This window comes from Coloeus monedula (assembly GCF_965178545.1).
Source record: "Coloeus monedula genome assembly, chromosome: 6".
Classification (NCBI taxonomy): Eukaryota; Metazoa; Chordata; class Aves; order Passeriformes; family Corvidae; genus Coloeus; species Coloeus monedula.
Window position 1 is genome coordinate 9,336,843 of NC_138786.1, and position 27,161 is coordinate 9,364,003.

Below are 27,161 nucleotides of genomic sequence, written 5' to 3' on the forward strand. Positions count from 1 at the left end.
GCAAGAGCAGAGGCACCAATGGCAGCATCTGGGGTGAGGATGGACAACAAAGGAGCCAACAGTTTTGAAGAGTTGGTTTGCTCAGTGCAATCTAACACTCCATGAAATACTCCAATACCAGAACTTACTGAAGCATATTTAAATCCAGAGCTCCGGTTTTCCTTTTTAAAAAGCCTCTTCAGCAAGGGGACATGGAACCTAAGACTTAAAACATGGATGCTGCCTACTGGATTGTCACTGCTGCCAAGTGACACAGAGGAAAAAGGTGATTACTGTGAGTCCTACATTAGATCTGGCCTGAAGTAGACTTGAATCCTTCCCCCAGCTACTAGGCACAAGATTCTGAACCTATGTGCTGTGTGCATCATGCAACAAATAGCAGGTTTCTGACCTAAATTGGGAGAGCCTTTATGAAACAGGAAAGGTAAGATGGGTTTGAAATGTACAGGCAAACAAAACCTGACCAGTCTCTCTCAAAGTAAAGGTGACTTCACACAGCTGGAGAATACATGAGAACAAATATTAGCCACATTCAGCCTGTTTCTCCCTTATTTTAACCATTTCCTGCTGTTTCCACAGGTGTCTCTCTCTCCCCCACCCCCCAACGTGACTGCTTTTGCAAAGTCTCTGCTTATTTTAAGCATTTGCCTTATGATTCTGAATCATACTGAGAAAGCTGTATACTAGAGGAAGTCAAGTCTCCTAGCTTTAGATTCTTGAATTCCACCCAAGTAGGTGCCTAAAACAGCAAGCGTAACTATTTGTGTCCCTGGACACCCAGTTCTGGGATAATTTCATCAGGAATGAAGAAAAGGATGAGCTGCTGAGTTTCATAAAAATAATTCAATGTCATCTTGAATGTGAATTAAGGCTGACATGATACATGAAAGTTAATAGTGTCTAAGTACTGAATAACTTTCACTGAAGTGGCAAATCAGATGTTTGTTGATGCAAACAAGAATAGCACAGCTACTTTCTGCTGCTGGTGGACTGGACTGCTACACAGAGGACATAGCAGAAACTCCTACCATATGGGGCAAGGGCAGTTTAAGATTTAATGTTCATTCTACACATTGTAACTAAGTGGTGGTTTTCTTTTTTTAATTTCCAAGAATCTATGGCAACTTTTTTTTTTCCCCCATATGCTCTCCAAGAAGCAAAAGAGGCCTTGCTTCTCCACGTCAGGCCAGGAATTTTCCAAAAGTGAGAGTAGCTACAGACTCACAATCCTCAAAGGTATAATAGTTCAATCAGAATGACATTAAAGGCTTATGGTAACAATCCCAACACTTGAGGTTAATGCCTGTAACAGAATCAAGGACAAAGAAAGTCCCATTCACCCCACCTAGGGCCCATGGCTCTGAGCATTCCAGTGCATCAATGTGTTGGAACTTCTGCTTTCACCAATTAGTCATGGTTTCTCCCACTTCCCATAGCATGAATAAAAGCTGCTCAAAGCTGTCATTGTTCCATACTCCAGAAGAGACAGTTGCATAATTACTAATTACCTATCAGTGAGTTACAATAGTTGTGGAGCAGGGAAAGCTAAAGCTCCTGCACTGAAGAAAAGCACTGAGATAACATTAAGGAGAAAAGCATTTATAAATATCTTGCAAGTGGAAGCAGGGTTAAATTTAGTTCGAGATGGCAGAGCAGCAGCTCGGTTACGCAACCTTTAACTCGCAGAGCTCTGCTGGCAGAAAGGAGGCCAGGGCTGCCTGAAGGGCTGAGCAATACCTGCAAGAGAGGAAGGAAACCTGGAACTGAAAGTCATGAGTGAGACCTGTCAACCCACGCTTCTAAATTTATGATGGGACAGCACATCTTGAAAATAAGAGCTGACAATTCATACCAGCTCTGCTGGAACTACGTCACTGTTTCTAGAGATTTACTCAAACACACAGTCCATGTCTCCAGGCTAGACAAAAAACTGCACGTGCTTCAGCACAAAGAGATTGACAAATATACACTTAAACACACATTTCTCCAGAGGAGCGATTCTTTTGTGGCTTTTCTTCATTTCTGTTTTCAAGTCTGCTCAATAGGCTGGGAAATACACACAAGTACTTATGGGAAGTTTTATTTCCCAGCTCAGTGCTGGGTGCTTCTCAATCCAAGTTACCTGTACAAACCTCTTCTTTGCTTCTGAACAATGTAGGATTTAACACTCTACTATGAAGAGAGGGCAAAATGTTCAAGAGCACAAGACACAGGGGACAGCATCTTAAAACTTTTTTGCTCCTTGCTTCCAAGTTTGAATTTGAGACCAACAAAAACCATCTCTGTTTGGTAGTTTAAGTCTTAAAGGAAAGCTTATGTTTAAAGCTGGCAGACCCCAAACCACAGATTGCACAGCTGTAGGATTGTGTTCTTGATAAAAAAGGAGGAATCTGTGAAAACTGAATATTCCAAGATATAAAGGTTAAAAAACTAAAAAACCCCAAAGCGTTTTGGTGATTCGCTAACTTAATGCCACCTTTCCAACCCTCACCACAAAATGTAGATGCCATAAATAACTGTAGTTGATTGAAATGTTAATCCTAAAGCTCCTGCAAAACCACAGTACCTTTTTTAAACCATATGAAAAAGCAGGTGGGTTTATACTATTTAAATAAACGTGAAACTAATAGCACAAATGAACAAGCAAGGACAGTGATCAGAAAAGTGGCCGACACACAAAAATCACCACGACCAGGGATACCTCACCATGTGTTCTGGAATCACCCCAGGAAGGTTTAGATGGTGGGGGTTTGGTGGCTTTTCTGCAATTTGTGTTTTGTTTTCTGAGTGTGAAATTTTTCTGTTTTGGTTTGTTTTTTACATGCAGCATTAGTCATTAACTTGATTTCCAGTTTCTCACAAAGGAAAAGATCATGTTCATGTATAATAAGATGGCATTTCAATTACCCAGGTATTTTCCACGAATTAGACTAAACAACATAAAAAGATACAGTGAACACCATAACAACACTTTCAAGGGATTTGTTTATTTTTGGTTTACAAACAAAGGCACCCAATATTTCTGTTTATGTCTTATAAAAGCTCACAGATTTAGCATTTGTTTCCAAACATCTGTTCCTACAGCAGAGAAAAACATTACAGGAAAATGTAATTTTTTTTCCTGGTCCCCAATTTAAATACCAGTAACAGTTCAGTGATAATGTTGTTTCAGTCTGTTCCTATTAACCAGCTGATACCCCTCCTGTAACTTGCTAGTCAAAACACTGAGTCTGCTTTCATGGACCAAAATATAGTTCCAGTATATTTGTGACCAACATCCTTCATGTGCAATCACTGGTGGGAAGCACTGCAATGGGACAGGGCTCCCACATGGAAAAAACCCAATAGTTCCAGGTAGAATTTCACAGACTGACCACAGGAAGTGACAAAACCAGCAGAATAAATGTGACACTGAATCTACTGTCAGTTCAATAGGATGATGATGAATTGGTGTAAGGTACCAATAGGGCACAGAACAACAGTCTCCAAAGAGGGGAAAAAACGGGTTTCTAAATTGGCAAATGTTTAGTGTAGAGGTTAAATATGCTTAGGCTTAAAGTAATCCCTCTCTTTGTTATTTATCCAAAAGACTAAATTTCTAAGCAGTGTTTTGGACCAGAAGTAATCGGATCATTGGCTTCATAGTTTATCTCAGTATTAACAAATCAACATTAGAAGTATCATGTTATAATGTTCATATATTATGTTTATAGTTAGAAACAACCAACATTCGTAAGTGAATTGTTTCACAGAATGAACAGAATTCTGTGAATTGTTTCACAGAATATATTTGTCTTTTGCAAACTTCAGCCATGTGCCAATATGGGACAAGGGATGTCACTGGACAGGAGGCCCCTCTGAGAAAAGTCTCTAATTTGGGAATGCTTAAGCATACTCTCAGGTCTAGTAAGATACTTGGGGAGGCAGCTAAAAATGTAATACACCTACTGTATCTGTTAAGAGTGTAACATCTCCAAGCACAGAAGCCTTAATTGATTTCAGCCACAGTCAAAGGTCTCTCACACAAGGTGTGGTCCTAGACCATTTAGGCTTTTCATCACTAGCTTTATATATACACCAGTAATTTTAAAAAGGAATTACAGCTTAACTACTTACTACAGAATATTTAGCTTCAACAAGGAAGCCATTATCTTTTCAAAATGAGATATACACCTGAAGGAAAGGTGTTCTCTTTAAAGTAACAGTTTTTAGAAGAATAGCAAAATAAGTTCTTTACAAATTTAATTCAATAGGACAAAAAACTACCAAGGGCAAGTATAACATAGTTCTTGTGTAATTAAGTCATTATTTGCCTTTCCAGGCAGATTCAAGAACAAATTCATCAGTACAAACTGATTTGAATGAACAAACACTGGGCAAGGGTGCTGGTCAGTGCATCAATTAGTGGAACACTACAGTGTTCTCAAATCTGTGCAACCAAAATTTAAAGGGATCTTCATGTATTGCCTTGGAGTAAAGAAACAAGCATTCAATCTTTTCTTACAACTTGCCATTTTTACAATGTTTTCCCTACTGAAACAAAGTAACATGCAGAAAACCCCCAGATTTCTTCGGGTTTAAACCTAATCATTTAAGTTAAAAGATAGATGGAAGAACTGTTAACACCTATTCATTTTGGAGCAAAGTGCATCTTACTCTGCTTGCCCAGTGAAATGAGGTTTTACTAGGGCAGGGACGGGAAAGTGTGTTTGTGCATTGGTGTTGCCCATGCATCAAATTACACAGTTCAGAGATTTTTAAAAAATTATTAATTCTTGAAGTATTTGCTAACATTGCTCACAACTTAAAAACAGGTGTATCTCTTAATGAAAGTCTATAGCTTGTCCAGCTACTATTACCAGCAATATAAATAGCAACTAAGCATAACAAATTCCTTTTCACTACATTTACCCTTTGAAGTCAGAAGTGTAACAATCAAGTGCTGGCTCTGTGTTCTCAATAAAAAAAAAAAAATATCATTAAAAAGAGGACAGTCAATGACTTTATATGCACCTCACTGGGTTACACTTCCTTTTATCTGCTCAATGCTAGGATCAATTCTGCTTTCAGAGTAGAAAATTGCTCATGCCGACACAAATGCAAGTTGAACACAGCCAGGTTCAAGCACAGAACCAAATCACAAAGTGCATTCTGAAGCCCAGATACACAAAAGGCCTTTCAGTAAGTAAGGAAGGTTGGTTCATTTTTTAATTTCTTTTTTCTTTTAAAGCAAAGGAGGCACCATTGTTGCATCCCTGCTCTGAGGGGAAGGGAAGAAGTGGCAAAACTTAAAAAGAAATTACAGAAGTCCTCGACTATTTTATTTCAGGAGATCGAGAGTCATTTATACACTTTTGCAACTTGCAAAACCCTTTGTAATTTAGAAGAATTTCAAATAAATAGGTCTACAGCAACTAGTATCTACTATGCCAATATTTATCTTGCTCTATATGGAGTAAAACTTAAAAAGAAAAAAAATCATGTTAAGGCAGATTCCAATCAAACACGTTCCAAATTGCACAGTTATGTTGGTCAGTGGTCTAATATGTCTTCCCCAGGTCAAAGAGTTAAAGTTATCGAAATGCTTTTCTACCCCAATTAAATGTGGCACTTGCCCTTTTTACTTGCTCTGTCTCCAGGAAGATACACAGCTAACATTACAAATACCGTTTATTTCACACTTCAATTAAAAATGAAATTATGCTTTACGAAATGTGAGATGACTACATGTTACAGGGTTTGTGCAGTTAGACCACCATATGCATAGATGTCCTAATGCTAAATTCTCTTTCTCAGTATCTCATTGTACTGGAGGCTCTGAAGTAGGAGAGGAATTTGTAACACAGACTAACCACAAAGTACCAGATGTTTCTTGCCATTTGTGACCTTGCAATAAAGATACGCCAGATCAGGATCACGAGAATCGTGTTGAAGCCGTAGCGAATGTTCCTTAACCTGGGGAGAAACAAAAAGGAATCATTAAGAGCCAACGTACAAAGACTCTGAGGAAAAAAGAACATCCTAAAAATTAACTTCTGGTATAGAATTGAAGTTATCTATTCATTTCAAGATACTTTATCAGTGATATTAGGTGAATGACAAAAGTAAGTGAAGAACAAACAGTGAAGGCCTTTCACTGCTGAAAAGCAGAATGAAAACTAAGGAGCAGAGTCAGTCCTGTTGCTCACATGATCTTCTGCTTTAGAGCTGCTTGATGGAAACCTCCTGAAGCCAACATCACAATGGTAACTTACCTATAGAAGGCTGCAAACCACACCAAAAAATATTTAACACTATGAACTTTTCTCCTCCCCACCATGTATTTAAAACTTCATAAATACATAGAAGTAACTCCAACTGCCATTGATGACAATAACAAAGAAAACAAAAACCAAACCACCTCACCCCCATCATCAAAACTCATCAGGTTTTTGAGACATTTCCAGCCAAGGAGCTCAGCCTCTTCACTGCACTTTTAAACTCCTTCCTTCTCAGGGAACTATATTTAAAGTGCAGGATAAACTATGTGACCTTTTAGAGCAACTGTGATTTTTAGCAATCTCTTCGCAGGTAGAGATGGAAGCTTCAAGAAAAACAGCAACCAGAATTTGCTCAGATTTCTTAGAAACAGAGCAACTCTTCAGCTCAGCAGACCATGACAATTTATATTTTAAAGGCAGCTCTTTTTAGGGAAATACTGCCTTTATCTTGTTTACAGGTAAGGCTGGGTTCCTCTACAAATCTTATTTGCAGAGAAAACCAGTTTAAATGTATATGTTACAAAAGCAACACTTTTTTATTTGAGGAACAAATCTACCCAGTGGTTCCCTAGAGAAAGATGTCCCCTGGGCTGCCAAACCTGGTTAACACTAAGGCAGTGGACTCCAAATTCAGATCAGAGTCAAGAACTAGATGGTAACAAAAGACACCAAATTAATACCTCAGGGTAAACATAAGTCAGAATCTAAACCTCTTGCTAAACAATCCACTTACAAACTTGAGAGCTGGGGGCCACCTGATGCTTCTCGAACACAAGATTATTTCTCATGTTATTTTCAGTATGATCCTTTGTACAAAGAATATGTGATATTATGTGATCAACTATGTGATCATTTCTATGCACTTTTTAATGGCATCTAAATAGAAATAAAAACCACCCGAACCGAACAACCCAGAAGGGGACACTCGTTTAGCTATTTCCACCATGATCACAGATACCATCTTTCACAAGCCTATTTGTGATTTTAACATATACCAAACCACTCCACAGCTGCAAATCCTTGTCTTTAGAATGACAACACAAGCCACGACCTGGATTGTTTCTCTTTGTGCTGTCAGGATTGCAGACGTGACGTAGCACTGCAGAACAAGATGATTTTTATTTCACTCTTTTAAGAGACAAATCAGAACCTCTACAGCTGCCTTTATGAATCAGCCAAGAACAAAACAAGGGCAACTGTGCTAATAAAATTCTGGACAGTAACAATCCATTCAAATGGCAGGAATTAAGCCACAGAGAAAAGGCTAAGGAAGTCATCCGAGAGCACCAACATCGAAGTGTCCTGCTCTGAAGCACAGTCCCTTGCCTGTTTATCACCTGCCTCAAAAGATCACATTCCCAGCAAAAAAGCTATTGTTCTATTAAACCTCCCAAACAAGCCATTCTGACCTGTGTAACCATGGACCTTTGACCTTCCAAAAGATACTTGGGTAAAATCAAAAACCTGGATTACAGTATCCGCACCAGTGATCAGAGCTACAACCATAATCCCAGACTGATACTGTAACTATCAATACTGGGAGCAACTCAGGAGCAACAAATTTCCTTTAGAAAATGCTTCAGACCACTGGACTGGAACAGAAGAACTGTGGAGAACCTAAACAGGTGCTATTAAGAACAATTAAGTCATAACATGGAAAAGCAAACCTGGATAAATGCAGGACACAGAAAATATAAAATTATACTTAAAATAAAATAATTTAAGACTATACTTACTTATTCAAGTGTTTCCTAGCTGCAGGGAGGCCTGACATTTCTTCATTCAGCACATATTTCTTCATTCCCAGACAGTAATTTTCCATATATTCTGCCCAGTGTAGTTGTCGAACGTCAAAATTAAATGTCTGCGTAAGAGAAAAGCTTTCACTGCCAGTCGCCTAAAAATTCACCTCTATATAATTTAAATGAAAATAAATGTCTTTATTCCAGATAAATCCAATCTGTCTTTGCCACAAGAAAGTTATCCTATCCTTAATCCCAGAAAGAGTCCAGACTGAGGCCCCATTTTTGATTCAGCCACCGGCTTCTGACATCATCTCTTCCAAATTTCAATCACTTTATGCTTTATTTTCCCTCCTCAGCAGTAATTTTCTTCTCTCCACTCCTCAGTTTTCCCATTTCAACTGTCTGTAAGGAATTCCATTCCAAAAACAACTATTTTCTAGTATGTTATTAATTTTTAAGCAACTAAATAATTCTAATATGCTCTAAAATAAACAGTGCTCTGTGCCAAGTTCGCTGGTAAGTGCAGGGTTCTTTTACCTGTGCTTATAGTTGTAGAGTTATATTTTAAATACAACCATCTGAGTGTCTTCTGCAGGAGAGAAAACTATGATGAATTTGATACACAAGTTTTTTACTGATGTATTGATCTCCTCATCTCAAGATTCTAGAGTAACAGTGTTTAAATCCCAACAAAATGCAGCAATTTGAAAATACTAACAGTTCAAAGCTCTGGTGTCTGGCATTTTGTTTTTCAAATTTTTCCTGAACTTAAGTTGCTAGGAGGCAAGAGGACAGGAAGGGGTGGAAATACCATCCACACAAAAATCACCAAAAGCTATTTTATTTCCTACTTTTAGACACCTTATTTAGAAAGCTGGCAGCTTTTCTGGAATGTAACTACTGAACTGATTCTGGGAAATGCTTCAGTAGGAAAGACATCTTAAGAATGACAAAACTGTTCAAATGCATACGGGAAATCTGAGTTTTAGAACTGCAACTGGTGATTTTTATTCTGCTGAATATTAACCAACAAAATCATAGCAGAAGGGAAGTTTAAATTCAGTTGGGGCACCTGAGCCATTGTTGGTGAAGGAGGTAGGGAAAAATGGGAGTAAAGTTAAACCTGGGAAGAAACAACTTTTCCTTCTCCCTCAACAGTCATCCTTGTTTCACTTCTCCCTGCCCTTCCTCTCATCATCTCTCATCATGTCACTGATGTAGCCTTTCACACAGCCCTGGCACAACTGAAAGGATCTGCCAGGAATGTGCAGGGCTGAGTTCCTGCCAGGTTAGCTCCACATTACCACATTACAGCTCATGTCCTTATTCTATCTTGAATTCATGAGCTGCTACTCCCCTCTCAGTCTCCAGGCCCACACCAAACAGCCACTTGCCTTTTTGTCTTCAGGGCTTAGCTGGTTCATTAGCATAGTCATGTTTTCAGTGCTCCAGGTCCAAGAATTGCTTGTAAAGTATTCTAATAACATCATGGCCTTATGAAGACGTGTTATTGTCTTCATCATCCTACAGTCCGCGGCGTGGAATGGACAGGTTACATGGGTAAAGATTAGTTCAAACAAGTGAAATAGACAATAAGATTTTTTTACCCTCCAACCCTCTACCCCCATGTCGAAAAATCCTCCCTTGCTCTGTACGTGAAGCATGTTATATTACATCAATAGGATATTTCTGCATAGTATTGAAGTGGACTTTGGCTGTCCAATCTGTATAGAACCAGAAATTATCAGTCAGTCTTTTTTTTCCTAATCCTACTTCCCAGTGCAACAGTAAATTACTGTTTCTTCTTTTTTATTAGGGGAAACAATCCATTGTCTTCTGTTGGTAACTCTTAGTTTGGGACACAGAGATGGAACCTTTTTCCCTTCAGGGCACTGGAGCATTTAGCTGTACCCAACAGTCTGACTTGACAGAAGTCTCAAATTGCAACAGAGCATGTCTGTGCAGGACCTGCCCCTTAAACAAAGGAGGAAGTTGCCCTGATCTTCCTGCACGTTGTGCAAGACCAGATCTTTGTAACAAAACAGGGTTTTTTATTATGGTTACTAAGAGATCAAGGCTTAAAAACACCACCAGCAAAGGGCAGGAAAATATTTAAGGGCACAGACAGATCATAGCAGAACATGTTCAATGCTACTTCAAAATATGCAGAAATACCTTCCATCATCTTTTATTATGAAGAGAAAGAAACTCTACAAAACCATCACTTGGAATACAGAGAAATCATGTTATAAGGATCAATTTGGACAAGTTTCTCTTTGATCATACCATCTGAAGAGGAAAAAAAAAAAAAAAAAAAGTCATCCAGCTTCTCAGATGCAAAGCTTCCACATTTATGATGAGAAAATAGTTTCAAAGTGCTAGAGACAGCCACTCAGTTTTAATAAGTACTAACTAGTACCACATGGCCTAATGCTATTAAATTCCTGCTCTGGGTGCTCAAGGTATTTCCATCTCGCAGAAATGGAAAACTGCTTCCAATTTGATCCTTACAGTAGGACACTGATCATTTTAAGCACAATGGTACAGGAAGAGGCAAAGAAAGCAGAACCCAGTACTAACAGGAAAGGGTTTCCTGAAGGTAAATTTTGCCAATACAGATCATAGAAGCAACAAAAACAAACTTATTTTTCTCTGAAAGCTGCCTTGATGCATTCATACTTGTAGAAGGGATATAGCACATTGTCCCAGAAATGCCTCCAAAGAAAGTATTTTGCATTGCATTAGTGTCTCTTACTGTCACTAGCAGCTGGTATCTCAGTATCTAAAACATTAAAATTTCCCCTTTTTCTTCTCATGGAATGGAGCAATACAAACCACAGACACCACTGAAAAATGTCAAGTATCTCTAAAGCATATAAAACACAAATTTTTTTCTTAACCCTCATAGGAATATATCTACTAATTCACAACTGTCTTCAAATGTTTCACCACCAGCTGATTTTATTACTCAGCACCTCTAGAAGCTTTCAAACACCTGCTTATAGTTTCACCAGTTGGGCAAGGTGGCAACAGTGGGGGCTGAGTTGAACCAGAGCTTCTCTGATGCAGAAATAATTAGGAATAGAGACTCTGCATCCAAAACATGTCCTGTGCTATCAAGACAAAACAGAACTTAAAAAAAAAAAGTATGTTAGTTAAGTCAAAAAATTAGGAAATAACTCAAAACTTGGAAAGCAAAGATCCCATTGGTCCAATAAGCCAAAAAGATCTCGGAGCAAAAATGCCTGGATAAAATTAGTGCTAAACAGCATTTAAGCCTTTTTGCAGAGGTCTGTCCACTGACAGCCTGAAGATTATTTAATTTGACTTGTCCTTTTGAACCTTCCCAGTCTGTGCCCTTATGCTAAGCTGGACGAGCAGCTGAATTTTAGAGTGCTTTGACTGCTACAGTTTAAAAATCTTGTGCCCCTGCAAAACACTAATTGAGCAAATGAATATCTGGTAAGTGTGTATTTTGAACTTGTTTCTGGCCACTGACATTGGTTTTCATTCTTTTCTAAAAAAAACCCAAACTAAATTTAAACTACTGCAAAGACTAACCTCTGCTGGGATTCTTTTTGTCTCTGCTCATGGATATGATTTTAGAGCTTAGCTAACCTGATTACAGAAAAAAAAAAAAGCTTAAAAGAGGTTTTTTTCTCTCCCTCCAACTCAAATTGGATTTAGTGACTGACCACAGAACCAGCTGATTCAACTCATCAAGGAAAAAATTGTTTTTCCTTGTAGGGTTATAGTTTCTTGCTCCATCAGCCCAAATGATCCTATTCTCCACATTATCTCAGCTGCTCGATCAATGACAGAGTTGGCAGAAATGGACCAAGCTTCTCTGTGACACTTTGCTGGTTTGCACTAAATCAACACGAAACTACACTTTTCTTTGAGGAGAGGAAAAAGCAGCCTGGTGACATTGAGAGATGTCAGCAGTGAGTGTCAGTCCTTTAGTGGACACTTGTGTAGCTCTGGCAGGCTAAGCAATGGCACCATATTCCTCCTGCAAATGGGAACACACACAACTCAAAACCGAGCATGAAGCTGCACAATGGAACTTTATCCCTCAACGTGGAGTTTTAAAGGTTAGTTATTCCAAAGATAGCCATTGCATACAGGTCATAAATATCAACACCATATATAACCAGTCAGTACAAGATCAGTCATTGCATCACACCTTCTTCATCAGCTGAAGACAGAAAAAGTCAGACCTCTGGACCATCTCACAGAACTGAGCATTAGTGGCAGGCAGCCAGCCTGGGTGACTTTCACCCAGATTCAAGGTAGAATTTTGCCTCCTACTTCTGCAGTCCTTAATGCCATCAAAACCAAACACATTGCAACAGTTTGAGAAGCACATCACAGGAATTAAGCAAGTTAATTCAATCATCCATACGTTAGGTGGGCTTGTTTCTATGCCAGACAACTGAAAGTGACCTGGCTTAAGGCTACAACTGCAATTTGAAGTCTTACACACAACCTATTGTCTCCAGGTTAAAAACAGTCCTGATGCTAAATACAGACTGATCCCTCAGCAGATCTACATGCTTCCAGTCTGCAAGTTTCTGCAGAAGCATTACAGATAATTTTTTTTTTTACAACTCCTCTAAAAAAAACATAGAACAAGCTTTTAGATTTGTGTTTGTTCAGATTTTCACCTGGCTGTAAATTTTGAAGTGTAGGACACACTACTGAATTCTTATCTTTCCAGCAGCTCTGTGGTTCCTTTAAGCACACAATTTAAGCACTTCAATGAGATAAAAATTTATTGATCTATTTAACATCACTATGCTCTTAACTCATTTCTGGTTTGTAAGACAGTAACTACATGAAAAGTGCTTCCAGTTTTAAGAAGATTTAAATTGAAATAACAGATGTAAAGGACCTAATTTCACACCTCCCTCCATACATCAACCACACCTCTCCTTTAGCTTTCTAAGAAGCAGCAACAGAAGAATTGCTGCAGAAATTGCTGAACTACAATTTTAAATATTTAATGTCACATCCTTTTTACTCAGAGCAACTGGAAAGATCTGCTTGGTGTGCATTTTTAAAGGCTTTAACATTTCAAATATTCCAAGCTGCTTTCAAATAACACACGGTTCTGTTGTGCCAAGCACTAGGCAAAGCTACAGGAGCAAACTATGCCTTGTATTAAAGATAATTAGACAACTAATAAGCTTTGCTATGCAACTAAGTATATATGGCAAGCTACCAACAACACTACCTTTAAATTTCACTGCCAAGGTTTATCACCCCTATTTATGTAACTGCACAATGCTAGAGCATTATTTAGCATAAAATATTAAATCTTCATTATGCCAGTCCCTTCTGTAAATGTTCTTTCTACACAAATTTGGAAGAAATATTATATAGGTTATTTCTTCCTTTCCTTACCTGTTAATATTATCAGAGAACTGTTAAATTCAAGAACCTTCAACTAGATGCAAAAACAGCAAAAAGATTTCCATTTCATCAAAATCATTGCTTCCACAAGTGAGGTACAAAAGAATGACTTCATATTTCAGAAAGATTACAATAGGTCAGTGCTTTGAAAACAGGACGTTTTTTGGTTTTAATTTTTATTATTATTAACATAATTGTTTCGTTCTGAAGGATCATAGACCTTATCTATTTCTAATTTCATCTTCCTTCTACTTGTTAAAAATTTTCATTTGATTGCAGTACAATATCCTGATGGTATGACAAGAGTATAGTTAAACCTGCACAGTAATTTCATTACTAATTTTTCTTGCATTGTACAAAATGGAGACTTCAGTGTACTCAGCACAGAGAGGGCAAGCAACTACCCATGTGAAGGCAGGTTAGCAGAGTATTTGTATTTTCTTGTGCTGATTTTACCACATTTTTACTATACTGTTCCTCTGCTAAATCGCAGTGGAAAAGGCCACATTTTTAATTAAGACAGCCCTTCTTCACTCAGAACAGCATTTTACTGACTTTAAGAATATCCAATAGCATCTCTAATTCTTTAGAAGTTTATAAGTACATGCTACCTGGTAATTAATACCATTCTATCAACTGACAGAATGACCACAACAACAGCAGTACAACCCTTCAGCCCATCAGTTAAAGCAGCTTTCAAAGTACTAGAAAATAGTGCACGAGTAAAGGTCTGTCTCAAAATTCTTGTATTAGTAAACAACACTAGCTAGTTCCATTAGGATTTAACACTGCATGTCTTCCTTGCATTTAGGTATTCATTTGCTTTTACTGCTCCTGTTGCAGGCTCCCATTTTTAAATGCTTTAAAAAAAGAGAGGAGCACTGTATAATGAAAGCTGCATTCCTGTAAGTGGGCTGTGTAGCCAACTTAAAAGCTGTGACTGAACAATAGCTTGGTTTAGTTCAATATGCCATCTTTTCTGCAAACTGGAAATCATAGCTTCCTATGATAGAAACTCATCCAATCACTCTTATAGTAAGCTAACCAGGAATATTCATATCAGTAAAAATTTATTTTCTGTTCTGTAAAGTATTAATGTCACCAATTGTAGTGATGTCACCAGTAGTGATAAGCGTCCTAAATTCCACCTTTAGACATAAAGTAAGAATTCCAGGAAAAGCAAAAACAAGATTCAACACTCCCAGTGTTAGAACATAAAACTTTAGCTAAATATTCTAGACAGCATGATTATTCACAGCCTTATTTTACTCCCACTGGTCAAATACTCAGCAGACCAGCTGCCTTTCAAAGCCTGACAAGATTCTGGCAGCACTCCTTCACAACCACTCAGAAAACAGGATGTTGGCATTTAGAGTATAACTATTTTAGTGAGTGATGAAGTTTTCATATCTGTCACAGAATTTCTATCAATTTTTATTAAAAATAACTTGAAAAATTCAAGAGAACCTAGAAACTAGGAACTTTTATGTACAATATCTTCTTTAGAGTTGACAATCTTAAAACTTTTTAATGTGGGAAGATTATTATACAGGCACAGCCAACTGCCACGGCTGTTGCTCTGAAGTATTACACTGTTGCAACTCAGAGGTTTTCCCCTACAAAACACTCACACAGCTCCTTTCTACTCATCCAGTGCCATGTTACAAGAGCTTTTACCCTCCTTGTAAGACAGACCTAGACTACAGGACAACAAATGAATACTCGCTTGCATTAATACGCTGTCACCACCGTGGAGGTTTTATAGTCTGCAGGCAAATACTTGTGAAAATGTAACATAAGCAGTGAGTTAAGGTCACTATATATATATATATATATAAGGTCACTATATATATATATGGCTTAGCAAATCTGAAACAAATTTAAGTGGTATCTTATATTCCTTCTACATAATTTAGTTTAGCCTATTATTTTCACCGCTTTAATTAGCCAAATACTGGCCTAAATATTATAAACTGAACGGAATGGAATGTTGAGATGATACAAACCAACACACCAGGTCAAATTGTATCATCTACAGCAATAATCCACAATTAAAAGCTCAGTCCCCCCTTCCATTTTCAGTTTATAAAAGCAACAACAACTTAAACACAAGCCACTTCCTGAAGTTTAATGACTGATGAGGATTCTGATCCAAGACATCCCCTGGACAGCACTGTTAGGCCAGCCATTAAACTCTTCAAAACTCAGCCACTGGGTTGTTATTGCTTAGTTAGTAAACCTACATAGTGCCCAGGCCATGTCTTCTTTACAAGCTTCCACCACCTTAGGGGCAAGATATTTTTAGCCCTGTCCTCCTTACCATGGTTTCCGACCTTTTAATCTCAGCAAAACATCCCTAAAAAATAACTCTAAGACGTTGTGTGCCATCTTACAGTGATGCAAGAGGGGGTTGGTGCAAATCTTAAAGTCAGGTACCCTTAGCGCATCATCTAATGGATGTAGCCTCATATAAATATTAAGGTGGTAGGCTGTGGGAAAAAAATAAGGATCAACATAGTTTTAGTATTTATTATTCAAGAACAAAGATCACCTGTTCTATTTCTTTTAATTCTCTTTACCTCAAACCCCCAAACTATCCAACAATTCTCATTTTTGCTAGAAAGTTCAAAGTCACTTTGAATTGGAGGACCTGTTCTCAGGAAAAAAAGGTTGAGTTTTAATCACAAAACAATCAGGGAAAGAAAAAATACAAAAAAATTAAAATCAATATACATCACAGTGTAAGCATAGCTTCATTTAAAAGTCAGAGGAACAGACAAGGCAGAGCCAGTCACCATTACCTTGGGCTTCTTCCAGTAATCCTGAGGTAGGTATCATACAGGAATGCTGGGGCCTTATGGCTCACAGCAATCCAGTAATGATATAAAAGGTGATTGGAAGTTAGATTTACATTGGGCCGTCTGAAGGCCTGCTCGAGAGGATTCCTCTTGAAAGTGGAAATTACATGGTATTCTGAGAAAGAAAAGTTGCATAACAGCTTCGATAATCACCATGTAAAATGTAATGCTTTTCAAAGTACATTGCAGACCACAGCATCAACATCAGCGTGTTATTTAAATAACCACCCTAACTCTTCTACAATGCACAGAAACTAAAACTGTTATAAGCTTCTACCTTAAAATGCTGTTCAACTGCTTCTTACTATAATCAAGATGTGGTTTATGCCTTCATCTTCAGTATCATATTTTATTGTAGCTTCTCTCTTTCTGTTCCTCTTCCCTACCTTAGAGGTTGGTGGTTTCAAACACTGACAGCAATTTCAGTTTATAAAGCATGTAAGGCTATTTAAACAGTCATCTATATTTCATGATTGCTTGAGTGAAGAATTTTGAAACAGACTGAGGAGTCTGTAGTCATCTGGAGTGATTTTAAATGACATTTGCAAACAATTTATCCAAATTTGGGCATTAAGAAAAAAGCAATTAGGGTGGGACTCCATGAGAAATTCTTGATGACACCTGTAAATTCAGTATGTAACAGATGTGCAGGATCAGGGTCTTTAAAAGTTTTGTGGAAATTCACCTCTCCTTTTAATCTTCTCTTATAATTTTATGCTGTTGTTTATAGACAGCACTTAATTACCCTGATTTAAACTGGGATATAAGTGAAGTCAGCAATTTTCCACGTTTGGTTGAAGCAATAATGTTTGCAACTACAGATCCATGTAAAATGGGCAAAAGCAAGTAAAATTGATTTAAGTATTGAGGTTAACTGAAAGAAAAAAATAATCTGAGTTTAAGAACTCAATTTCTAAAAAACTGAAAACTAATAAACAATTTTACTATGCCAAACAGCTTGTATTACTCTTTATAACATAAACTGTTACAAAGCTGTTGGCCTGACATCCTAGTCAGGATATCTTAGAGTTGAAAATAGGTAGTCATATTTCCTTAAAGGCTACTCTTCACTGTACATGAATTGCCGAAGTGTCATGCAACAATCTGAAGATTAAAAAAGCCACCTCAGTTAACAATCAACTTAAGCCAAACACAAAGAGCCACACAAGGGCAAAAGTACTACCAAAGCTCTCAATTATGCAGATGTACAAAACATTTAATTGTGAGCTGCTTATTCATATGTATTTATTGATGTTGGCATTACACACAACATCACTTCTCTCCACACACCACCCACACTCTGTGGATTAGGTCATGGCAGCAGCAAACAGAAAAGTCAGTACTCCCATATCTTAAGTTATAATGGAATAAGAGTAACAGAAAAAAATCCCAACAAGAATCAAATGAAATGGAGATAATGCTGAAGGGGAAGAGGGGGAGAGAATTAACAGTGGAAGCTAATGAAAAAGCACAATACACTGCGAAATTGAGAGGCATGGCTAAAATACCAGTTTCAAAAAATAACAATGCAATATGGTCTACTGATTATGACCTGTTTGATCTTGTTTTTGTACTAAGGCTAATGAGAAAAAAGAAACACAGCATACCAACTTCACTCCAGTGGAAAGGATTGGTGGCACCTGTTGTACAGTTATACACCATGACTTTTCTTGGTCTAGGGGAAAAAAAGATAGAAGAGCAAGTTAGAAGAAAAACAACCTTTTAAAAAGACAGACCACAGAAGACACCCAAAGTTACCCTTTCCCTCAACAGCATCATTTATATAAAGCAGAAAGCATTAGCCTCATGGTAGATTTTTTGCTTCAGCATCTTTCAGTATTTTTCTCATTCTTTAATTATCGTATTTCTTTTACTTTAGAGAAGGCAACACCTACCATCACTTACACTACTGCAGGCTGTATTAATTACAAACAAGACCCAGGAAAGAATTTTCAGACATAGCTTCACAGTATCAGTAGGTGATGTCTTCCTCTGGCATAAGCAAGTCACACTTTGAGAGACTAATGCTGTCAGAACCTTATATTCCTTTGTCCTGAGGGAATAGCAGGACACTGACAAGAAGTTCAATACAAGACTGATTTACTAAATACACAATATAATTGCAAAATATTCAGTACTCTCTTTTGTCACCATTTATACCTATTAATTCCAGAATACCAGGCTGCGGCGAGTGTCATATTAACAACAACATCTATTGGAACAAGATCTGCTAATGCATTGTTGGAAGCTCTCATTGTTCGAAGAATTCCTTTTCCTGCCTTGAAGAACAAAACAACAACAAAGAGAGACAGAAGACCCAGCAGTAAAACATATGAAGCTTTTTTGCCTTCCAAAAGGAGGGGGGAAAATTAAGTATATTCATTACTTACAGCAATGAAAATACCACTAGGTCCATTGAAGTTATCAATCCAGCCCTATTAGGAATCAGGGAGGGAAAGGATTTGATTAGAGTATACTGAACTCAGCAGCTTCAAGTGACAATCTGAGCAGTTTCTATGTGCGTAAGGGGTGGAGGAAAAGAAGGCTAAAGAGGAGAAAGATACTCCATTCTATGTCGCTAAATAAAGTTCCTCCATAGCAAATTCTGGCAATGTAGTAAGTTCCTATGACTCAGACAAGAGATCTACCTGTAGGACTCAGTGGTCCTTCAGAGCAAGATGCTTATTTCTGAGTGATTGAACTGCAATTGTCCATAAAAATATGTTCAAAGTATTCATGTTTACAAGTATTCTTAGACTAGCAACTCAGATTTTTTTCACTTTTCAACCAAAATACATACTTGCTCAGCTTTAATGACAGGATTTAGACACTATACAATGTATCAGTTGTTATCCAGAAGCAACCAAGACACAACTTCACAGTCCAAGAGATTTTCCTCCATGAAGGTCACTGGATAAAGAGGCTCTCAGTGTTACTACAGTCTACAGCAAGATGGTCAGGTGACAACTCAGGGACTTACAGGAAAAGGCTCCTTCCAGCTGGCACCAATGATGGACGGCCTTACAATGGCAATGTTTAATTTTGCACTCTCTTGCTGCACCACGGATTCAGCTAAGGCTTTCGTGTATGTGTAAGTATTAGGTCTTTTGCCTAATAGTTTGGGAGTAATATCATTCACTAGGTCATCATCCATCCACCTGAAGAAACAAAACAAGAAGCAAGTGTAAATTATTGCATGCTGCTTCACTGGGGAGGTGGGGTGTGAACTGCTAAAGTTACCATGATCACTTTTTACTCCTTTAAAGAAAAAGGGACACGCACCTAAATGAAAACAAGTTTCCCAGTAAAACAGAGGATTTCATGTTCAGTGTCCATCAAAAGAAGAATACTAGCATTTATTTTTTGTCCAGGTAATTAATTGGTAACACATCAACTACAGAGCAAGCAGCAGATTCCTTTACAACAAACCCAAATTCTGTCAACCAAGTTCTCAAACACAAAGCGCAGACACAGCAAATTAGTCTTTGGAGCACAGGCTCGCTGCATTATGATCTACAAAGTGATGCCACTGCAATGGAGTCCCAGCTGCATTACCAGCGTCACACACCACCCCTGAAGCAAGCCCGTCACAGTGTCTCTCCCTTTAAATCAGTTAAATCTTGCCATTCAATCTTGCTTCCCAGTTCATATTAAATATGTAATAACCTTCAGTCACAGCACACAAGCAAGAAAGATGTGCCTCTGCAACTATTGCTACTTTGGTCTTCTTCACTGCAAAACAGGACTTGAAATTTATTTGCCTCAGTCTCTTAGTCACAGAAATGGAAATTACTGTTTTTCACCCATGTTCCATTACAAAGTGGACACACATTGGACTCCTTTCATGGTATGAACAGGGTGGAAAGAGGGGTAGGAAGAGCTAGAGATCACTCTTTTAGTTTTACAAAAGCCTTCCCTCAGGAGTTCAAAAGTACACACAGCTGTCCCAGCCCACACCAAAGTTTAAGTTACGATTGTCTATCCACAAGTCAGATAGTCAAAACATGACTGTTTTGCAATCTCTCATTTTTAAGTGTATTTAAAGTCAACATTATAAAAAAAGGCTGGCTCAATGTGCATTCTAAGCGGTAGCTCATTTGGTTTAAATGTTAGCACTCTTGCACCTAAAATAAGTTAAAGTAGGTATTTTACTTTATAGGAAGTTTTTTCTGTTTCATACTTCTCTTCCAAGAGGCGATGTTTTGTACAACAGGTAAGGAGAAAGAGACTGATGTAGAGTTGGGATCATTATGTATTACATTACACTTTTCCCACACTGTCACCTGTTTCAGAGTTTGACAGCTACTAAGAAAGACCTTAGGACAGTTAGTACACACAGAAAACAAAATACCAAATGAGTCATTTTTCCCACCCATACTGCCCAATTCAAAACTTAAAAGCTACAGAAAACAGATTTTTCATGTCTGGGCCCTCAGGATACCTAACAGAACTACTTCTACAATTAAGAAATAATATTTGAGCATCTCAGTCTCATCTTGCAATAGCATTTAGGTGAATGTAGTAGAGGCAGCTGTTCAAGGGGCCAGTCTTACTTTTATCCCTTTCCTTCACAATGCTGGTCCCAGCACAAGTTATCAGTATCTCCTAATTCAGCTCATCATACAGCTGCAAGATTGGCACTCTCAGCACAGAAGAGGCATCATGAGTAGATATGAGCATCCCTCTCCTTCAGTACCCCTCCAAACCTAGCTCAGCTTAAAGGAACCATAAATCTTAACCCATCTCCCTTACAGAAAAGGGGAGTGTCAGTCACACTATCAGACCTACAGGACAGCCAAAGGTAACTCTTCATCTTTAAGGCTCCTAACCTTTTTTTTGGTACTTCAATACCAGGAAGAAAAAGGATACAGATTACCCAAGTAAATTCATAAAACGTAACACATACTCAAGGGAATCGATCAGTTTCCTGGGATCCACAGGAGGTGGGTACACGACTTCCTCAATCCGTTTCTGATTGCAATATGCATAGGCAGTGGAAACGTGCATGAACACCTCCAGATTCTTCATTCGCTGTGCCAAGAGGAGAAGCTCTTGTGTGGCAATCACATTTAACTGCACAGCATCTCTATTGATCAAACAGAAATGTCATTAGTAGAAAGCCAGACAAAAAACAAGCAAAAAGAAATTCACTGCTAAATGCCTCAGTGCTGGGTTTATAGAGCATCCCTGAATTCTCTACCCTACCCCAAAAAAGCAGCAGGGACACTGCCCTAATTTTCTGCTTTGAACAATACAGCACAGTCCTGACCTAGAACACTTCTCAATGTTCAGGACAATTCTCCTTTTACTCTTTCCTTACCAGCACCCTTTGATTTCCTCAACCTAAATCCCAATCCTGTGTTTTCCATGAAACATGAAGGAAATAATGCAAGACAACACCGAGCTGCCACAAGATACATCTCTGAACTTCAATTTGAGTTAGGTCAACAACCTGGAAGGCTTAGTGGGCTATAGGAAGTTGGAGACTGCCATCTTCTTGCAGGATAGCACACGGCTCATACAGGATGGAAGGAAGGGAAAGAAAAGGCAAACCACCAAGAACCACACTTCCACTCCAGCTTCACTGCTGCTCATTAGAGCATTTCAGGACACTATAGCAGAGTAGGTGTAACTCTACAATTCCCAGCAGATAACAGCTTGCTGACCAGCCCCTATGATTATTTTATAGTTTAGATCTTCTCTCCAGCCTACAGACTTCCTGTGGGCACCAGTTTCCTTGTACACAGTGTACTAATGAAGCAAGTTTCAAGAGTACAGCAAAGTAACACTTCAAAGTTCGTTGCAACAAAAGCGTTACATTAACAACAAAATCGGTATCCCCCAAACAATCACTAAGTTCCAGACTGCTTTATCTCACATTACTGAAGCTGGGGACAGGAAAGGGGACCATTATCCCAAAGCAATTAACATCAATGGTAACTCATGAGTTTGCTACCTCTTTCAACAAGTCAAAGAAAGGAGCTCATAACCACAGCTGTGTGCACCACTTTTCCCACTTCTTGTTTTCATCTCTCTCCCGGTGCATCTACTTCTCCCTACTTCTCCCAGTGCAAATCTCCATTATCAATAAGGGGCTTTTAAAAGACAGGAAGTAAAGCTGAGCTGGATTTCACCTCCCATTTTTCTTATCAGTTAAGAGAGCAAGCACTAGAACTTCCCCCACACAACTTTTCTCACAAAGCTCTATCCTCTGAAAACCTGTATTCCCTTTCTAACAAGGAAGGCTAAAGGAATAATTTGTGCTGCCCTTTATACACCAGGAGAAAAAGTCTAACACTACTAGGAAGCACAGTACATATAGCTACACCTTATTTGTATTCTTTCTACCCATCTTTGCAACACTGTGCAGACACCTGATTCACCCCCTCCCTTTGAGCACCATTGGTTTACAACACCAGGGTAAATGGAATTTTAGACTCACCTTAGTGTTTCATTGAATCTGACTGTAGCAGCACAATGAAATATAATATTAGTGCATTCTATAAGTTTTTCCTTGATTGTTTCACTAAGATCCAGTTCAGGCTGTGTAAGTTCACTCATAACTACTATTATTTTTGCCTTGAAGTCTGGTTGCTCTTCTCTCAACCTATCAAAGAGCTGTCAAAAATAACAGAACTATAAACTCAGTAAAGATAAGGGAAACATTTCACTTAAGAGAAGAAAACCCCACATTCTCTGTCTATACCTCCTAATTTTTCAAGAGCATCAGGAAGTTAGAAGAGTGCATTAGCAATACCGTAAGGACATGTTACAGACTTCTCATGAACATACTCAGTGATGAAGTTGTGCACACTTCATCCCACACAGTGAAAGCAGCATTGCATGTGTTGTACAGAAGGTAAGGAGACTTCAATTTGCACTTTATATTAATACTCATCCTAATCCTTAAAACCAAATCTCTGTCAATATCAGAAGGAAGAAGGAATGGTCTCTATTAGATACTCAAAGCAATTTTAAGTAGCATTCTGTATACTGTAAGCTCTTTTTTTTCCAACATAAGGAAATGGAACAATCTACCCACTTCCCAAGCTTGATAATAGCTATTCAAATTCTTATAAAAGTCAGCTGGATTTTAGGTTTAGAAAACTTGTATTAAGATTAACAAATTTCCAGTGATTTAAGAAATGCTATCATCAAATTATGCCAGTCTTTGAGAACTTCCAGATTACTAAAAAAAAACCAAAACCACACCACAACAAGAAATCATTTTTCTGGCTAGTTAAAAGAAAAAACCATATTACCATGTTAGAACATCTGATTAAGTTTTAGCAAATTGGTGTTCAACAATTCCCACTGAAAAAAAAGCTCACCACATTATATTCCATCATGAATTCTCCTCATAAATAGCATTAGTATGCAACTTTTCCTGAGCAACACAGCACTGTGGGAATAAAACACACTTGAAAGTTGCACCAGAGAAGACCCTTCTTAACTGTCCAGGGGCCAACATCTTGCAACTGCTTCAACACCAGTCAATTATATTGTATTAAAATCACAGCAGTACTTTCTTTTTCCCCCTCCAAGCAGGCAGTTATACCAAATGCAAATAGTCAAAAGACATTTCCTTACAGAATGACATTAATTAACTTTAAACTATAAATTAAGTCACCTAAAGACACAGTTTCACAACACTTCTGGCAATGTAAGTTTATATTTCTACCCCAGAGACCGGTCCCTCTCCTAATTTCTTTACTTCTGTTGCTTCTCCAACACTAGCAATAGCAAGCAGCCCTGGAGCTGTGTGAGCAAAGCAGCTGCAGGTCCAGCTTTTTTTTTTTTTTTTTTTTTGAGATGTTTTTTCAGCCCAAACATGAGCTAATGCAGCTCCCTGTGTGGCCACCTGAAGTAGCAGTGCCAATTCTACAGCAAGAACACAGGACATCTCCACTTACAGAGGCCTTGACTGGACTTCCCAAACATGAAGCTTCACTTTATAGGACAAAGCTGCCAAGGCTTTTAAAGCCTCTGCAACTCTTAGGGGTACAGTCCTTAACTAAGGGCAGGAAACTTTGTGTGATTTTGAAAAATAAGGCTGCTATGTTTTTAGTTGGAATGATGGCATCTTCCTCCGGGGAACTGAAGCAACCACCTGTTAACCATATCAATGTGTGATACTGCATTATAACAGAAAAGCAGTACCACAGATGAGCTCTTAAAGAGCCAGTTTTTATTTTTCCTATGTTCACTGCATCTGTTCTATCCCTTTTCACACACACAGTCATACACTATTCCTACACACCTCTCACTAGTACTGACACCAGCACCAAGGAGAAGAAATACCCAGAGTGCATGCAGAACATATGGCAAAATTAACAGAGGAATTTGATATCTCAAGTCCAAAGGAAGGAGAAACCTCAACTTTTTTTGCTATTTGTAGCTCAGTTTAGTTCACATTTATTTTATTTATTACCACATTCACCCATTTAGATTTCAAACTCTTCAAGAAACAATGTTCAAGCATCTGTAGAATACTTAATGAGTCCATCCAAATTGTGAAGAATTACTGGCAGTGCCCTTGCAACTGGACAGCTTAAGACAATAGATCTTATTAACATTTTCTTAGACTTTTGGAAGAATCTTGATGACATCAAAGCCACTTAAACAATGGAGTTTCAATCCTGTCTAATCATTTGATGGAGACAGAACAAACACCTACATCCCTATTCTGCATCTCTGCATAGACAAGCAACTCCATCCCTGCATGCTCCTGCCTCAAGCAGTAACTGCTTACCAGGACTTCTGCTGTGAACCTGCTCCAGCAATAAGTGCTCACCACCAGATTTTTATCTCAACAGGAGCTGGCATAGACTACAAGCAGCCTTTGACTCAAATTTAAAACCTTTTTACAACAGGTTTCCTAAAAGCCACACTGAGCCTTAGAGCTTATTGAAGTTTAAGTCAGTCCACACTAGTGCTACTGCTCTCTCTGCCCAAATACTCCCCACTTTTCTTTGGGTAATAGGGTATACAAAAAGTGGATTGAGAAATTTTTCTTTTTTCACCTCAGAGCTTAGTCTGGAGATCTTTTCCTTGTTTCAGGGCAGTGACAAACTGGGGGTTTAACGTAGTGAGAATGTGAAACTGAATTTTAAGATAGAACCCCACTGTAACTCATTCTGTTGTGTTCTGTGACATTGCACAGGACTGCAGGAAGATGCTTTTGAGAAATGGGCTACAGTTTTGACTGGTTACAGAAAAAAATTAACTGGGGACACAGCCATTCTCAAATCTGCTGTAATCCCAGCTAGCCAGAGATGTAGAAATCCATTGCCTTGCTTGAAACAACTTACCCCTCCTAGCCTAAGTGCATTCCTAGTTCCTTATTGATTCCCCTTTAGCACCTTCTAAGAACACACTTTGTACAGGTTACATTGCATCTCAGTAACAAAATTAAACTGCTGACACCTGTGTTCCATAAGGGAAAGGCCTAGATAGAAATAAACAAACTCTGCTTTAGCAAAGTTCATGATAGAAAACTCTCCAAATCCTGTTCATCCTTCCCATCATGAACAGGATCCTCTCTCGGAGAAAGATGGGCAACAGAGATGGATGGATGGATCATTCTACACTTAGTAAGAATGCCCAGCCTAGCCAACCAGAATGTTAAGGTAATTAGTCTTTTCAGGAGCAAAGTATTTGACCAGCATACCCAGAAAATCATTCAGATAGCCACGTGGGTAATTCCACAGCACAGACTCAGTGCCTTTCTAGTTGTCACAGGCTGTCCAACAGAAATCTGTAACAATCTACTAAGCCAGACATTTCTGTTCCACCGACAAATGTAAGTTCCTGTTGAGATGACACATTCTTGTTTACTGGTAGATCCAATAGCACATTGCAGAAAAAAAGAGAAGGCACAGGGAAAAAAAGTGACTTGCTTGAGATCTTAGAGTCTCAATCCATCGTACAACTCCCAATCCACCACGTCTCGTACTTGATTTTACATTCTCTTAACAAGCTCTAACACAGGTTTTTACTTCTCATTTCTGCATTACAGCTGAACATCCTCCTCCTGAATTAAATACAGGATAATTTTCAACTACTGGCTTTGCTAGAGACTAAAAGCTTGAAGCAGCTATAGAAGCACTGCCAGGTCTTAGATTTTGTATTTCTGTTAGAACAAAAAAAAAAACCATTTAACAATAACATTTTGCTTTAGACAAACTGAAGCTGTTCTCAAAATGGGAACATTATAATGAAGGACAAAAATGAACTTTGTGAGCATATGACACATACCTTACAGCTGGTAATTTCTTCTATACGTTCTTCAGGTGTCTGCCTTGCTTTGTTTCTTACCAGTACATACACTGCTTTCACTTTAGGACAGGACCTGAGCAGCTTTTCCAAAAGCACTTTTCCCATGAAGCCTGTAGCTCCAGTCAGGAGGACGTTTTTGCCTTCATAGTATTCAGGAATGGAAACCATTGTGACCTTTACAAAAGTTAAAAACAAAAAGTATGTTAAAGACCTTACAGGAGCTCAGATTTTCAGAAGATTGAATAGCTATGTATGTGCTGTTTATGTCCCATACCTGAAGGAAATGTTTAACAGATTTTTTTTACCTATCACCAGTACCTGAAGATCTCTTTTTTTCACAACATTCCAAAAGACTCCCACAGGGTCACTACGGTAATTCCACATCTTCTTGTAAACTGCCCCTGTGAACAGCGTTTTAAGGACTGAGACACCCACTCAGCCAGGAAAGTAGCTCAACTTCAGTCTATTTTTACCTCTGTGTGCCTGGTCCTTTACCACTCCAAGGGGCTGATCCATGTAAACTAGAGGTCATACCATTAAAATGTAATCACAAGTGGATTCTTCAAACCCATTGACAGAAGACAGGGAGCCAAGCCTCCCAATTG

General features: G+C 38.4%; 1 protein-coding gene across 1 annotated transcript in view; it reads right to left on the bottom strand.

The window, feature by feature from the left end:
* Nucleotides 1–2,966: 2,966 nt before the first annotated feature.
* Nucleotides 2,967–27,161, bottom strand: part of FAR1 (fatty acyl-CoA reductase 1) — a 34,468-nt gene continuing 10,273 nt past the window's right edge. Inside the window, exons 2-12 of the mRNA XM_082282926.1 lie at nt 26,536–26,730; nt 22,721–22,896; nt 21,185–21,364; nt 19,259–19,436; nt 18,669–18,713; nt 18,439–18,557; nt 17,886–17,953; nt 16,222–16,393; nt 9,400–9,529; nt 7,997–8,124; nt 2,967–5,955 (exon numbers count right to left, since the gene is read on the bottom strand). Coding sequence (XP_082139052.1) covers nt 5,793–5,955; nt 7,997–8,124; nt 9,400–9,529; nt 16,222–16,393; nt 17,886–17,953; nt 18,439–18,557; nt 18,669–18,713; nt 19,259–19,436; nt 21,185–21,364; nt 22,721–22,896; nt 26,536–26,724 — 1,548 coding nt within the window. The 5' untranslated portion in view covers nt 26,725–26,730 and the 3' untranslated portion in view covers nt 2,967–5,792. The remainder of the gene's footprint in view (nt 5,956–7,996; nt 8,125–9,399; nt 9,530–16,221; nt 16,394–17,885; nt 17,954–18,438; nt 18,558–18,668; nt 18,714–19,258; nt 19,437–21,184; nt 21,365–22,720; nt 22,897–26,535; nt 26,731–27,161) is intronic.